A 14,579-nucleotide genomic window follows, 5' to 3' on the forward strand; every position below is an offset into this window, starting at 1 on the left:
AGATGACCAAAGACTTTTAACCCAATAGAGAAACTGTATTTCATTTTAGATTAATTAGATGATGATTACTCTATGTGTATATGTAACTTCTTTTGTCAATCTACACACGATGTGTCTCGAAAAAATTGTTATAATGAGAAAAGAATATGACGAATAGAGTACCTCTGAACGATGAAAAGAAAACAAAAATAATGAAGGTTTTCTAAAATCTAATTGTGTTTACAAGAGTCTGTGACGTAGGCCTTAAAGATAAATTCGAGTTCTGGTAGCGATCTCAAAATGACTTTTTACAGAATCTAATATAATGACCACCCAAGTGTCTGTTTGTATAAATAAAAAAACATGTGCCAAAGGAGTCTGGAAGAAATTGTGTAATTGCTGAGAAATAAGCAAAATAAGCGCGGATTCGGTCACTTCCGTCGGCCTTTATTCCAGCAATATTAATAATACACTGTCCCACTTGTGCCTATCTGTGTTGATGATCTTCAGTGTGAACATTTTCAGCGTAGATTTCAAGATTTTACAAAGTTCAGTTTATGTAACTGTACCAGATCTAGATCATCGATGATATACTGATAATTAAGCCTGGTTTTACAGACGTTCTCATGAAATCAGTGTTTACTGCAACTACCGCACTGTAAAAAATATTGGGCAAAATTTTAACCAGCACGAGGGTAATTATGTATCCAACCAATTTTGGGCAGTATTTTACACAATGCGGGAAGCATATTGTCCAGTATGGTTAAAAAATAAGCAGAAATTACTTTAGAATGAGCAAATTTTCATCACACTGGATAAATAATAATGCCCAAAAGAAATGCCCAATGTTGGTTGGATACATAATTACCATCATGGAGCATTTTTACCCAATATTTTTTAAGAGTGTGGCATTTCTCTTTAAATTGCAATTAAAAGATCCCAGCCACAAGGTAGCCACATATCTACCCTGTGACAGTGCTATCTTTCAGGAATCCTTGTTATTCCCACTTATATATTCGTTTACTTTACACTCATTATAAAAAAAACTTTTCCGTTCCCCATCAAAACTTTGGTTATAATTCCTCACGATCACTTCTTTGCTTCAGCGCGTATCGAGTGGGTAGCAAGAAGATAGTGCCCATAATTTCCAATCCACCAAGGAACATGAAAGCGATGCCGTAGGAGAAGGTTCCTGAAAGCCAACCTGTAAGCAAATTATATAATTGACAGTTTTTGGTGTACGTTAACTACAGGATTGATCAAAATTGCAGAAAATATTGGATATTCGGATAATTCAATATAGAGAAATTACTGGAAAATCTATGAAGCACCTGCTCTGCTCCATCTCATGTTAGCACGATCGTTTGTTGTAAAAATCGGATGGCATATTATATTGATCATCACAAGTGCTTTACACAGATGTTCAAATAAACTGATGACGTACAATGGGTTCATCCCATTAGTCCGACACCAACGAGACCAACTGTTCAGCCCAAGAGTCACACAGCCCTTTATAAATACATTAGAAGTAATCGCTTTATCTCAACATGATTTTTGTATAATTATGTTTCTATGTTTAGTCAGATATACCAAAGGTGAAGTCTTTCAAATATATCTGTCCATTTCCCTTTCGCTGTGTATTTTTTAGCGTAGGTTTAGGCCTATCTTTAAAAAATGGTCTCCCTTTGTTCGTCTTTTTAAGCTATAATTCATTACATGTCATTTCGTTTATTAGACCATTTGAAATTAAATACATGAACATCATAAGAATACATACAGATTATCCAGAGACATATTCAATAACAATTTCAAAATGACCATTACACACAAGAAGTACGACTGCTTGTAATCTGGGTCCTACATGTAAATCTTCCCTCATTGATTGCTTTCTTCAACAATTACATCGTAAATTTAAAGGCGTTTGTTACTTATTGTTCACTTACTTACCTGCTAACAATCCTCCTAAGGGTTGCCCTAAGCCGTAGAACAAAGCTACTAAACCATATCCAGTCGCAAAATTATCAACAGGAAGGATTTCTTTAGTCAGGACAACAAGTACTGTTGTCCTTGCACCGAGAGTGAAGCCGTTGACAAATGTGGCAGCTGCTAAAATGGGATAGCCATTTATCAAGGGATCTATTAAGAGTACACACGCGTTAATGAAAGCACAGATGAAAGTGAGGCTCGAAGATGATAGCCATTTATGGTAGATGATCGGACCCTGGCCTAACCTACCAAACCCTCTCCAGTTGGAATGTTTCCTATTCCTCCTATGGATGCCAGAAAAACAGCTCGTGATAGGGGAAACCCCTTTGCAACTCCATGTGGTATCAAGAAAACTACCCATGCGGTAATTATCAGTCCGCCGGAAAGCTGAAACAGGCAAAATGTGAATAAACTTGATACTTCTGTGAATAGGGAAAGGCCAAAGAAATCAGAAACGAATCGCCATACGTGTCTTATTGCGCTGACGACATCCTGACTTTGAGCTTTCTTTGCCTGCTGGGAGCCCGATACTTGGTCCTCCATTTCTTGATAACTTGGACCTTCTAGTAGATCAATACTTGAACCTTGCTCGGCCTGCAGATTCACATCATTCCCACCATTTGAATTGTTGTCTCTTTCGTCAACATGCAGCCTTTCAGAGGTATCTCCTAGATCTTCTCTTCTGCCTGCCATCACCAACAGTGATGCCGGTGCGTAGAGAAAGATTCCACCAAGGAGGAGCATGCAGCCTCTCCACCCATACGTCTCTTTTAAAAATTCTGCCAGGATAGGTAAAAGGATCATTCCTATTGGAGCTCCCGTATCTGTAATTCCAAAATATAACGCGAAGTCCTCAGGCGAAATAAAAGTGTTGAACTGAATAAGAGCCACGGCAAGAACGAATGAAAATGAAACGCCTGCGTAAGTAAGAAACAATAAATAAATTACAATCATAGATTTCAATATGATTTTTTACAGATGAAAATAAGTAAATAAACATTCTTATATAAGCACATACATGTATATTAATAAATACTATACATATATATATACATATACATATATATATAGAGAGAGAGAGAGAGAGAGAGTGCGTATAAAAAAACGGGACAGATTTGAAAAGTCTATATTTTTTTTTTTCAAATTAAGATGTGTATATTTTGGTGCTAATATGTGCCCTAAGGTCTTATCTTTCAAATTCTATTTAAAAAAATCGTTTCGTTCATGCTTGAGCGAACACGAAATGTTTTGTATGGGGTTAAAAAGGAGGCTTGCGCCAAAATGGCATAAGATTATAAATATGATGATCAGACTTCTTGCTAATTAGCAGACTTCCTCTTATCCTTTTCATTATCTTTGCCATAATTTTTAAATACTGCGGTCAAAATTCATATTCAGATCTATTTATTTACTTAAATTGTTCTGTTGTTTCTTTTTAATATGCTCTCTGTTAGCTTTGAATATTCCTTCTTCAAGCTTAAAAATTTTCAACCAAAGTATGGGAGAGAGTGGATTTTTTAAAAAATCCTTTCATTATGTGCTACAAAGGTTATGGTCCCTTTTGAAAAGGAAAGATAGAAAGTAAATTATATGATTTTCTGAATATTATGGCAACATCTATCACAAAATTTGATATTATAATAAAAAAGTAGGAACATTTGCGTGCTCACTTCGCTCGCTCACAACTTTTTTTTAAAATACATTTTACTCGATCTGCCATATCTAGCTCCTTCAAAATTGACTCAATACACCATTGTCATTGAAAGACATGAATCCCTTCCTGTGTTTCCTGTCAAGCAATTTAACGTGGTCAAAGAATCAATGACCCCTTGAAAAATAGATTCATGTCTTTTAAAGGTACATAACATAATTTGTTTCATATAATAAAAGGATTTGAATAATCACAAGTTTTTCCAATTAATAATGCAAATCTTCTTGCTTGGGTTGACAAAAAAATCTTCTTTTCTCAGTTACTTATGAAGGAAGATTAAAAGGTAAGAGAAGTTTAAATGAAAAAAAACAAAATAATTCAAGTAATAATTCAAGTAAAAAAATAAATTTGTAAATAAAATTTTACAGCATAATTCGAAAATTTTGTGGCACAAATAATGAAAAGGTCCCGAGGAACTCTCCTGATTAGCAAGAAGTCTGATCATCATATTACTTATATTCTGCAATTCTGGCGCAAGCCTCTTTTTGAACCCCCGACAAAAACGTCCTGTGTTCGCTCAAGCATGAACAAAATTAATTTTTTTGAATTGCATTTCAAAGATAAGACCTTAGAGCACCTTAGCACCAAAATATAGACATCATAATGTGAAACAAAAATTTTATAGACTTTTCTAATCTGTCCCGTTTTTTTTGATACGCACTGTATATATATACACACACACCCACACACACACACACACACACATATATATATATATATATATAGTAAATAGTGGTAGTAAAATACGCGCTGTGATTTGCTGGATTTGTACCACGTGACCTCCCTTCAAAAAGTTATATTGTACATATGTACAATATAACTTTCGATTTTTGGATGGCAAAATCCATGATGGGGGGCTTAGATTAAGGGATCTGTTTACTATAATAAATAGTGAACGTTCTATCATACAATATTACTGGACTATATGAACTCCAAATATAAAATTATCCCTCGTGCAAGCCTATTTCACCTCGGCCTTCGGCCTCGGTGAAATAAACCTGCACTCGGGATAATTTTATATTTGTCGTACATATAATCCAGTATATTGTACAATAGATTGTACACTATTTATATAATATATTCATGCATAGTGCATCATGGCTTGAATGTGGAAGGAGGGGTGAATTTGGTCGTATGTAGTTGTGGCGGTGTTTTTTTTATGACATGTAGCATCTTAATAACATTAGATGAAAGAGAATGTAAAAAAAAAATATAAGCCTTAATTGTGAGAATGAACTAAAGAAAATTATAATAACTATTACACATTCATATCTAACTCATCAAATTGATACAGACTAAAGCGCATCAAAATAATTAAAAAAAGGAGAGACTTAAAGAGATTTTCAAAATGGATTTAGGTTTGTGTATGAGCATAATTGCGTAGTATAGATTCAAAAACAGTAGGAAAACTAAAAAGATTTTCCGGTGAAGATTGAAGTAACTTTACACTCTAAAACATAATGGGTAAAAGTGCTCCATGAGGGTAATGATGTATTTAAACAACCTTGGGCATTTCTTTTGGCCATTTTTATTTACCCAGTGTGATGAAAATTTAGCCCATTCTAAAGTAATTGCTGCGTATCTTTTAACCTTACTGGACAATTATGCTTCCCGCATTGGGTAAAATACTTCCCAAAATTGGTTGGATACATTACCATCGTGGTGGTAAAAAATTTACCCAATATTTTTTTACAGTGTAATGAAATAAAAATCGTTGTTTGTTCGAGTGTTATGATCTTTAACATCGCTGTTTAATATCTAAAACATCTGTCAAAAATTCAGGGGTGATAAATTCTGAAAATATAAAAACCGAAGTACTGTATATTAAATATATAAGTCATAGGCATTCAATATGTTTAATTTCTGAAATATTGGTGCGGAATGTATGAGGCTTCCGGTGCAGATCCGAACAGCTCTCTTTGCAATTTTGATAGTGTATTTAGTTTAGACTGATTGCAGTTACCCCAAAGTTAATGTATTATAATTGACTTACCTGAGATTACAAAACAGGTGGCCAGCTGGGCTATATTTGATGTAAAAGAAGAAGCCGCAAGACACAGTCCACCAATGATACCAATTGCAGACGATTGTTTCAAACTCAGGTACTTTATCGTCGGTAAGATAAAAGGTCCTGAAATGTTCAAGGAAAACCATTTTGATTAGCTTATAGTGCGCTCATAAGATTGTCTTTTGATCGAGTCCAAGTCCAGGTTTCCTATCCCGAGTCATGTATAGTCCGAGTCTTCTGCTCCTCGGGTCCGAGTCCAGCTGTCCAAGTCCTATATTCGTGCGCCTTGAGCCTGTATTTCGAGTCCGAGTCTTTACATGTATAGTCACTCTATACTTATTGACAGCGTCAAATAAATGATTTGACGCTTAATACCATTTTACTATTATATTTTTCATGGTGTGCGAGCTTCATACATGCAAGTGGAAACAGTTGCAGAAAAATGAATGTCACGCTTAGTTTAAAGGCGTTGTCCATGCTGCTACCTTTCCACCGATTTTGTATTTTACTGGTCAGTTTGTAGCAGGATTTCGTGGATTAGATCTTTCAAGGAACCGGTAAACGTGTATGGGAGAGTGGGGGTAAATAAGGCCATCTTTTTATAATTCCAATCATGTCTTTTTAATGTAAAGCAGTAGAAACATGATAAGATATATATTACTAGATCTATAGAGTAGACATTATCCACTAGAAATGTTAAAACTAATCAGCATAATTTGCATATTAATGAGCTATAGATATTTTGTCGGGTGACCTTATTTTACCCAGCGAAATGGAGCAAATGAGGCCGCCTGATTAAAATCCATTTTATGTTGCTGTATTCGAAGTAAAAATAGTTCAGTTGGTTTGATACAAGCACTAACCATTTACTATTAACAATCGTATTATTAAAAATTAATTTATTTGCAAGATTGATTGATTAATCCTATCCAACATTATGGGAAAAGGATTCACGGATTGGTTTGTCTACTGTCACAATTACTGTGTATCTATGTGTTTTATTTTTTATGTGTTTCACTAAATCAAATAATCATAATCAAGGTAAGATTACAATATTTACATCTAATTAACCAGATCAGAGTTATTGTAACAAAAGGCAATAAAAAACAAAAAATAACGCTTAACGAAGAAAACAATAGAATAATACAAGGCGAACACACTAACAACATAGCATTGCACAGTTGCTACTTGCTGTACACATCGTACATGTATAGGTTAAAAGACGAGAAATATCGAGCTGTATGGGCCCACGCATATTTATAAATAACAGGGTTACACCTCAAAATTCCATTTATTGAACTGGAAGGAAAGCTTATTTCTTTTTTTTTGGGGGGGGGGGCGAAGGAGTATTCCAAATCTTCCTGTTTTTAACATGCAATTTGAAGGCCTCATTGTTTGGTAAAACATCTCTTAATTTAGAAATATATATATATTATCAAAAATTAATTTATTTACCAAAAACTTCATTGCAAGATTGATTTATCAATCCTATCCAACATTATGGGAAAAAGGATTCACGGATTGCTTTGTCTACTGTCACAATTATTGTGTATCAATGTGTTTTATTTTTTTTATTTATGTGTTTCATTAAATCATATAATCATAATCAAGGTAAAATTACAATATTTACAACTTATATATAGTGCGTATCAAAAAAAGTTTACACTTAGAAAAAAATCCTGTAAAATTAAACATTTGGAATATCCTGAAGATTTTTCCACATTTTAACATTGGTACAGATGCATTTAATCAAATGACGATATAACTGTCGAAAAATATTTCCGCTTGAGTGAGCACCACTTACTTTTGAAAAGCTGGTGAAAAATGATTTGCGCAGAACTTTGAAATAGTTATGCAAATAAAAGTAGACCTTAATCATCAAGAACACGTGGAATTTAGCTAGTAAAATTGATTTGAAGATCTCTTTTACCTTTTTAAACTTGTTTCCTTTCCCAAAACCCTCCGAAGAGTGTATTGCGCCCCACCCCACTCCCCCACACACCGAGGCCATCGTAACGATATTTGCTTTACACTGAGCTGTGAATTACATGAAATAACTTAAGCTTGATTTTCATTGTGTTAATCATTTTCAAGCTTGGGAAAAGTGTGGAGAAACAAGTATTAAATGAAAAATGAAATGTAAACCCACTTTAAATGATAAAAACTTAGTGAAAAAATGCTAGAGATGTCTGATTTTAACTTTTCTCCAGATTCAGTTATGTCCTCAGATCCAGCTGGCACAAAAATGGTAAAGGTTGTGCTTACAAAGTGTTGAAATTTCAATTTAGGTGGAAAATTGTTACAAAATGGTTAAATGTATCCGTTTTATTTCAATTGACTAAAAGTGCAAGGGAAATGTATGAGAAATGTTTCACAAGGTAAGTTTGATTTCGCCCTTTCCCCTTGACACAGCGTGAAAACGAGCATTTCTGCGCCAACAGATTTATGCGAGCTTTACAAAAATGGACAGTGCTCACTCAAGTGTAACATTCTGTCAAAACTTTTACTTTCATGTGATAGATGAGACCCTAACCCAAGATTATATGTCAAAAAATTACCCACATGTTGTATATTTTTTAATTCCCAGAGCTTTTTCAAAGTGTAGACTTTTTTTGATACGCACTGTACATGCTGTATATATATATATAATATTTAGCCAGTAAAAATAATGAGGACAAAAACATATCAGTAGATACTCCAAATAGTTCTTCAAAATTGGTCATGGTAAAATCAAAATCATACTTATGTTATACAATTTAACGTAAATTTTGCCAAAAAAAGAAAGACTATACTTCACAATTGCAAAAAAGTGGGGACCATAGTTTCTTCAAATTTATTACAAACTGAAATTGCAATTTGGGGAGTCCTTCCGTTTAAATCTATGTGTTTATTGGTATAGGACACAGCCATTATATACATAATCACTATGTCGTTGTACATGTTGTATGTGGTGATGTCTTCACTGCATTTCAAAGCTTTAACAGATGTCACCATAGAGTTTTAAATTATATATTAATCCGGGTGGCCTTATTTACCCCATCGGACATGTAAAGTTATTCGGCATACAATTAGAAAAATGGAGGGAGAGTGGTGAAAGTGGCATGCACATTAAAACCTTACACAAGTAAACTTGAAAAATTGGGTAGAAATACCCTGGCACTTACCAAGTAGATATGTTAGGCCGTTGTAAGCCCCAAATATAAATCCAACCGTCCAGAGGTCAGAATTCATTTGGAAGACGACCTCGGCGATGATCACGCCAAAACTCTTGACGACTCCCATCTCAATGAAGCCGATGAAAAAGAATGCCGCGATGAATGCAATTTTTCTCCACTTGCTCAGTCTGGTGTTAGACATGCTTCTCATTTAGATTGTTGTAAGAGAATTGAAAAAAATAGAACTGAAGTAGAACTCAAAAGAGCATCCTCATGATCATTTTAAGTTGCTAAAGTCATGCCTAAGTCTGGATCTAGAGGAATTGAAAATAACATGCATGGAAGTTGTCCTCTTTCTGCCTCTAATATGGATTCTCCGCATTTACTACAGAGAAACTCTCTACAACGCATCGATTCTTTTATTTTGAAATGCAAATAAAATCACAATAGAGAGCTAACAGGCTTTCGGTAGTCTGGGACAGCAGATCATCCCAAGATTTGCGGCAGCTGACGAACAATTACAAATATGTAGGTGTCCAGGTCAAGAGATTTCCGGTGCTCTCCCAACTTTCGACAAACACCTCTTAGCTCTCCATTGCGATTTGTCTAGCAATTTCAAAGGAATTGAAGCTTTGAAACGGGGTGCTGAAGCGCCGATCCTGGGGGGGGGGGGGATCGCTCCACCGATGAAAATATTTGGGGGGGAACAGATCGTTTTGCCCCCCCCCAATAATTCCGCATGTGCAAAAATGAATAAGATTGTAATGTTACACAGAAAGCAGCAAGCGAGGTTGAGATAAACAACTCGTTCTTTATTTAAAATCGTTTTCAAAATATCCGCATTTCATATGCATATATACATACACACACACGCACATATATATATATACATATGCGTGTATGTATATATATATATATATATATATATATATATATATATATATATATATATATATATATATATATATATATATATATATATTTATTTATATATATTTATAGGAATGTGTGTGTGAGGGTGAGTTTGTTTGTTTTGTGTGATCGAGCGCCTTTGGAACGTGAATTCATGATTTTGCCCCCCCCCCCATCTGAAAAATGGATCGACGCCCCTGTGCTGATGCACTTCCCAAGATTTTCCCTGGGGTGCTGCTTGTATTATTTTTCATAGGCACCCCATGAATATTGGTATTAAGAAATTGAGAAATGTAAGCAAAATGACCAATATTCTGTAGTGAAAACCTTTTTTTTTGGGGGGGGGGGGCTTGTCAAAAATCCTTGGAACAGAAATAGTCTTCATTTTGTAGTGATTTTTTTTGGCTTGTCAAATTTACATCAGCACCCCTGGTTTAAAAAAATCGTTCCCAGGGCCCTGATTATGAAAGTGTCTTTATCACGAATATAATGTTGTGAAGAGAACAACATTCCACACAATAATATTGACTAACTTAGGCTTCACCTGACAAGTTCGAATGAAAAAAAAATGGAATGTCAAATTCAATGGATGCAACAAGATTCAGCACCAATGAACAAAATATTAGTCGTTGATACGAAGAGTGCATAATGGTGAATACAAAATAATGCTCAATGTTCAAGTTTCATCATTGCCATATTATTGTTGACGGGAAACCGGAGATTGAAAGAGCTTTTCTATGGGATGTCACTGGTAATATCAATTCCCATTCATTTATGTCTCCAATTCATGTATGTCTCACAAAGATATTAGGCGATAGGAGCACGGGTTTTGAAAAGAGTCGACTAAATTCAGAGGGGTTTTCAGACATGTAGACGGAGGCTAAAAAAAAAGGTGGGGCAACCAGGGTGGGGGTGGGGGGCACTTCCAAAAACGATTGGATACCAGACGCGACCAAAGGAATGCGTAAAAATATCTCTTTTTCAAGATTGGGCATGTTATTTACGTATCAAAAACACTAAAATAACTGGTACATATTTCGCCAGGAAAGCTACGTGTAGTCATTTTTGTGAGGGTTATTAAAAATAAATACTAAAATGCTTTATAAAGGATGTACTTTTGGCCCCAACACTACATGTTTAGAGTCAGACTTGAGCGAGGGCGAGTGGGCGGTACTAAACCCAATTTCAGTAAAGGTAAGGCCAACCTACTTGTTTAGGGGGTCAGTTTCAAACCGCCTCCATTAAATTACGAGAACTTTTTAAGGCTAAAAAATACCCGTTATTTTTTTATTCCTGCATTCACACCGCCCCGAGACACATCCTTCGGGATAAGTTCCTGAAGTTACGAGCATGCGCAGTGTGGTCTGATAAGCAGGCAAGGCGCGAGATTCAAAATCACTAGCCCAGCAGCCACCCACGCCGCCGCGCCCAACGACACGACACGCTGGGCTAAAAGTTCCCGTAATTTGCTTTAAATACCTGCGACCTTGGAAAAAATCCCCACGAAAGTTCTCGTAATTTCGCCAAATACCTACTACTAGTATTTAGCGGGTATTTTCTTTCGGGGAAATTACGCGTAGTTTGCTTTCTCATTACCAAAATGCCTGGTATTTTCTGATCGGGGTAAATTTCCCGATCAGAGAATACCTGGAACTGGCGAACTTCGAGGCGGTCTGAAACCACCGAAAACTACAGTTAAGGGTAGGGTTTCAAACGCCAATACTTTTTAAGGGGTGTATTTTCAGAACATGAAAAATACTTGTGAAGGATGCTTTTCGGAACACCATGTTCGCGCCTGCATGGTATCCACTATTCAATCGCCGAGTAAACTCTCTTTATCAACAAAATGTAATGGTGATCGATAAGCATTTTCTTTACAAATTACTAAGTTTTTAATTTCCCGTGCTAGAAATAGGCAATTGTGTTACTAGCTCTATATACGTACTAGACCAACGCTACCAAGCTAATTGGTTTAACGTAAGTAAACGTAAAGTTCGGAATTAACCAGTTCTGGCAGTCGGCTGCAGGCATTAGACAGGTCCAGATATGAGATAAAGTTAACGTCCTAGCCTAGGCTATATCTATAGCCTAGCCTAACATTTTGTCTTGTCATTGATGGCAGTTTGATAAGTATTTAAGAATTGGATCTAGATATACTGAGATCTAAGGCCTAGGCTAAAGGGTACTAGTACCGGCAATTTTAGGGTGCTGATTCAATTCATTCATGGCACGCAATGCGAACAGCCAAAATTTGTAAAGATCACGCGCAACCAGTCAACTGCGGTGGGAAATATAATTTTCCGTCCAGGTACTGTTGCGGTGCATGTTTGTGGCCAGTGTGGAGAAGGTATAAGTTATAGTTGAGTCGGAAATGGGGTTCTCTTTCAGGGGCCGCGGAAGCGGGGGCTGGGAGGGGGCTTCATGCAGCGCCCACCCCCCCCCCCAACTTTTTTCCAAAACCGTGTACAAAAACGTAAAAATGACCATATGATTGTGATTTTTTGCATGGTCAGCCCCCCCCACACTTTTGGCTCACCCCCCCCCTCAATTTGAAAACCGTTCCGCGGCCCCTGCCGTTCACCATCATGATTTTTCAAACAACTGTTTTGTGTATTTCCTAAAGTGTCTAGTAAATGAATCTTGATGTTCCCTTTGCCAAATCGTGTCTCACGGGGTTCAAAATTGGCTATTTTGGTGCCCATTTTATAAATTTCCATGATTTTGTTTCACAGACACAGTGAAAATCTTAAAACAATACACTTTTCACTTTGGTTTAGATAGTAGAAATCGATTGCAATCGTTTTTTGGACAGACCAGTTTAATATTTTTTGGAAAAAGAGAATTTATGTCAAAATTTTCACGTTTTTGGTAGAAAACTTGCATGTGCATTAATATATTTCTGTTTTATCATAAACATCAACAACCAACTATAGATGCAAATTATCAGCATTCGACACGAAAATGATATAATAACGAGAATATGATAACGAATAATGAGAAAATTGATGATTATGCTTCATGACAGTATTAATGTCTTAATTTGCTTAGATAAAAGGAAATACTTCCAAATTATTACTAGTACTTACTATCAATATTAATAGTAATTAATATTGATTATTACTCGATATGGCGATAAAATGACTCCAAAAAGCGGTAACCCGACACATGCTCCGGCGACGATTGCTCCGGTGACAAATGCTCCCCAAAATGCGACATTTGCTCCTCGACATTTGCTCCGCCGACATTTGCTCCGCCGACATTTGCTCCGCCGATATTTACTCCGCCGACTGTTGCTCCGCCGACAGTTGCTCCGCCGATTGTTGCTCCGCCGACACTTGCTCCGCTGACACTTGCTCCGCCAACAATTGCTCCGCCAACAATTACTCCGCCGACAGTTGCTCCACCGACAATTGCTCCACATTTAGCGACAAATGCTCCGGCGACAAATGCTACCCGAACGACACATGCTCCGTCGACAATTGCTCCACCAATATTTGCTCCGCATGTAGGGACATTTGCTCCGCCGAAATTTGCTCCGCATGTAGGGACAAATGCTCCGTTGATAATAGCTCCGCCGAAAATGCCATCCACCGATTTTTTTTTTTTTTTTTGTGAAACTAACAACGCTTCTTCTCTAAAGCTGTATGGTCATTATCATTATTCTATATATATTTTAACATTCCTAATTGAATTGCTCAGCGGAAAGAAATAGTTTGGCTCAAATTAAATTTCCCATTAGCGCTTTTATTTCTCCCTTTTTTACTTGAAAACCACCTCCTCCGTCTCTCTCCTCCTGTTATAATTTTTTTTCTCTCTCTGCATTCCCCTTTTACAACCTCTCCCTTCTTCTCCTATCTCTTTCTTCTTCGCTCTAATGTTTTTTTTGTGTGTTTTCACTGTTTATTCTTTTAACTTTTCTATAACCCCTCTAATGGAATTTAAAACTAATAAAGTTTTACAATCTTGTTAGGAAGGTGTTTCCTGTCACTTTTACTCCATTTTCATATATTATACAGTGTGAAAACTTTCCTCTTAAAGGACATGTCCACCACAAGAAAAAGTTGATTTGAATATAAAAAGAGAAATCAAACAACCGTCACACTGAAATTTCATCAAAATCCGATGTAAAAATAAGAAAGTTATGATATTTTTAAGATTCGCTTAATTTCACAAAATAGTTATATGCACATATAACTAAAGCTATATAACTAAACGATTGATGCGAGGCGCGAACGACAAATTTCGAAATATAGTCCTAAAACGGGACACTTTATTCATGTTTTGTAAATCATGAATAGGATGAGTAATAGGGGATCTTCATATATTAATAATGCAAGAACAGAGCACGAGCAGAAAATTGTTGATATATTGTAATCTGAAACTGGATAATGATTTAAATAGAGAACAAGTTGCGTATCTGATGAAACATGCTCGCGTGTGTTTCATATTTAGACCTAGAAACTAGGCATTCTAAATTTATCTTTTATCATGAAAATCAATAAAAAAGGGTATATTTCAGCTTTATATTTCAAGCAATTTGTAGGAAAGTTGTGAGGTGGCTATACAGCTAATATTTTTCATTATTATTACTTTAGGTTTTGACAAGAGACTGGGACATCATTAGGACAAGTCATGACATGATCTTCCCATTTCTCTTGCTAAGAGCGAGATGAAACAAAAGGGACAATAATTATAAAATTATTTATCTTATTTATTAAGCTAATATGCCTAAGTAGGGCACAAAATCATGGCCTGAAACCTGGACATTTCAAGAATTTTGGTAAATAAAATTGAATTGAATTGGATTGAATTGGTAATTGTGAATAAG

At 35.9% G+C, this 14,579-nt stretch overlaps 1 protein-coding gene across 1 annotated transcript; it reads right to left on the minus strand.

The window, feature by feature from the left end:
* Positions 1-987: 987 nt before the first annotated feature.
* On the minus strand, positions 988-9,248 carry LOC121415391 (monocarboxylate transporter 12-like). Its single transcript, XM_041608589.1, has 5 exons — positions 8,849-9,248; positions 5,670-5,807; positions 2,220-2,882; positions 1,927-2,115; positions 988-1,183 (listed from the first exon to the last, which is right to left on the minus strand). Exons 1-5 carry the CDS (start codon positions 9,048-9,050, stop codon positions 1,053-1,055), a joined length of 1,323 nt encoding a protein of 440 aa, XP_041464523.1. The 5' UTR covers positions 9,051-9,248; the 3' UTR covers positions 988-1,052.
* Between the last annotated feature and the right edge of the window lie 5,331 nt (positions 9,249-14,579).

The sequence above is a fragment of the Lytechinus variegatus genome, chromosome 5 (assembly GCF_018143015.1).
Source record: "Lytechinus variegatus isolate NC3 chromosome 5, Lvar_3.0, whole genome shotgun sequence".
NCBI lineage: Eukaryota > Metazoa > Echinodermata > Echinoidea > Temnopleuroida > Toxopneustidae > Lytechinus > Lytechinus variegatus.

What these genes read in the sequence shown, in the direction of transcription:
- LOC121415391 (XM_041608589.1), bottom strand. Translation starts at nt 9,050, where the DNA reads ATGAGAAGCATGTCTAACACCAGACTGAGCAAGTGGAGAAAAATTGCA. An exon ending in CACCTGTTTTGTAATCTCAG is followed by an intron (nt 2,883 to 5,669) that starts GTAAGTCAATTA and finishes TTACTTACGCAG; the next exon opens with GCGTTTCATTTTCATTCGTT. An exon ending in AAACATTCCAACTGGAGAGG is followed by an intron (nt 2,116 to 2,219) that starts GTTTGGTAGGTT and finishes TACTCTTAATAG; the next exon opens with ATCCCTTGATAAATGGCTAT.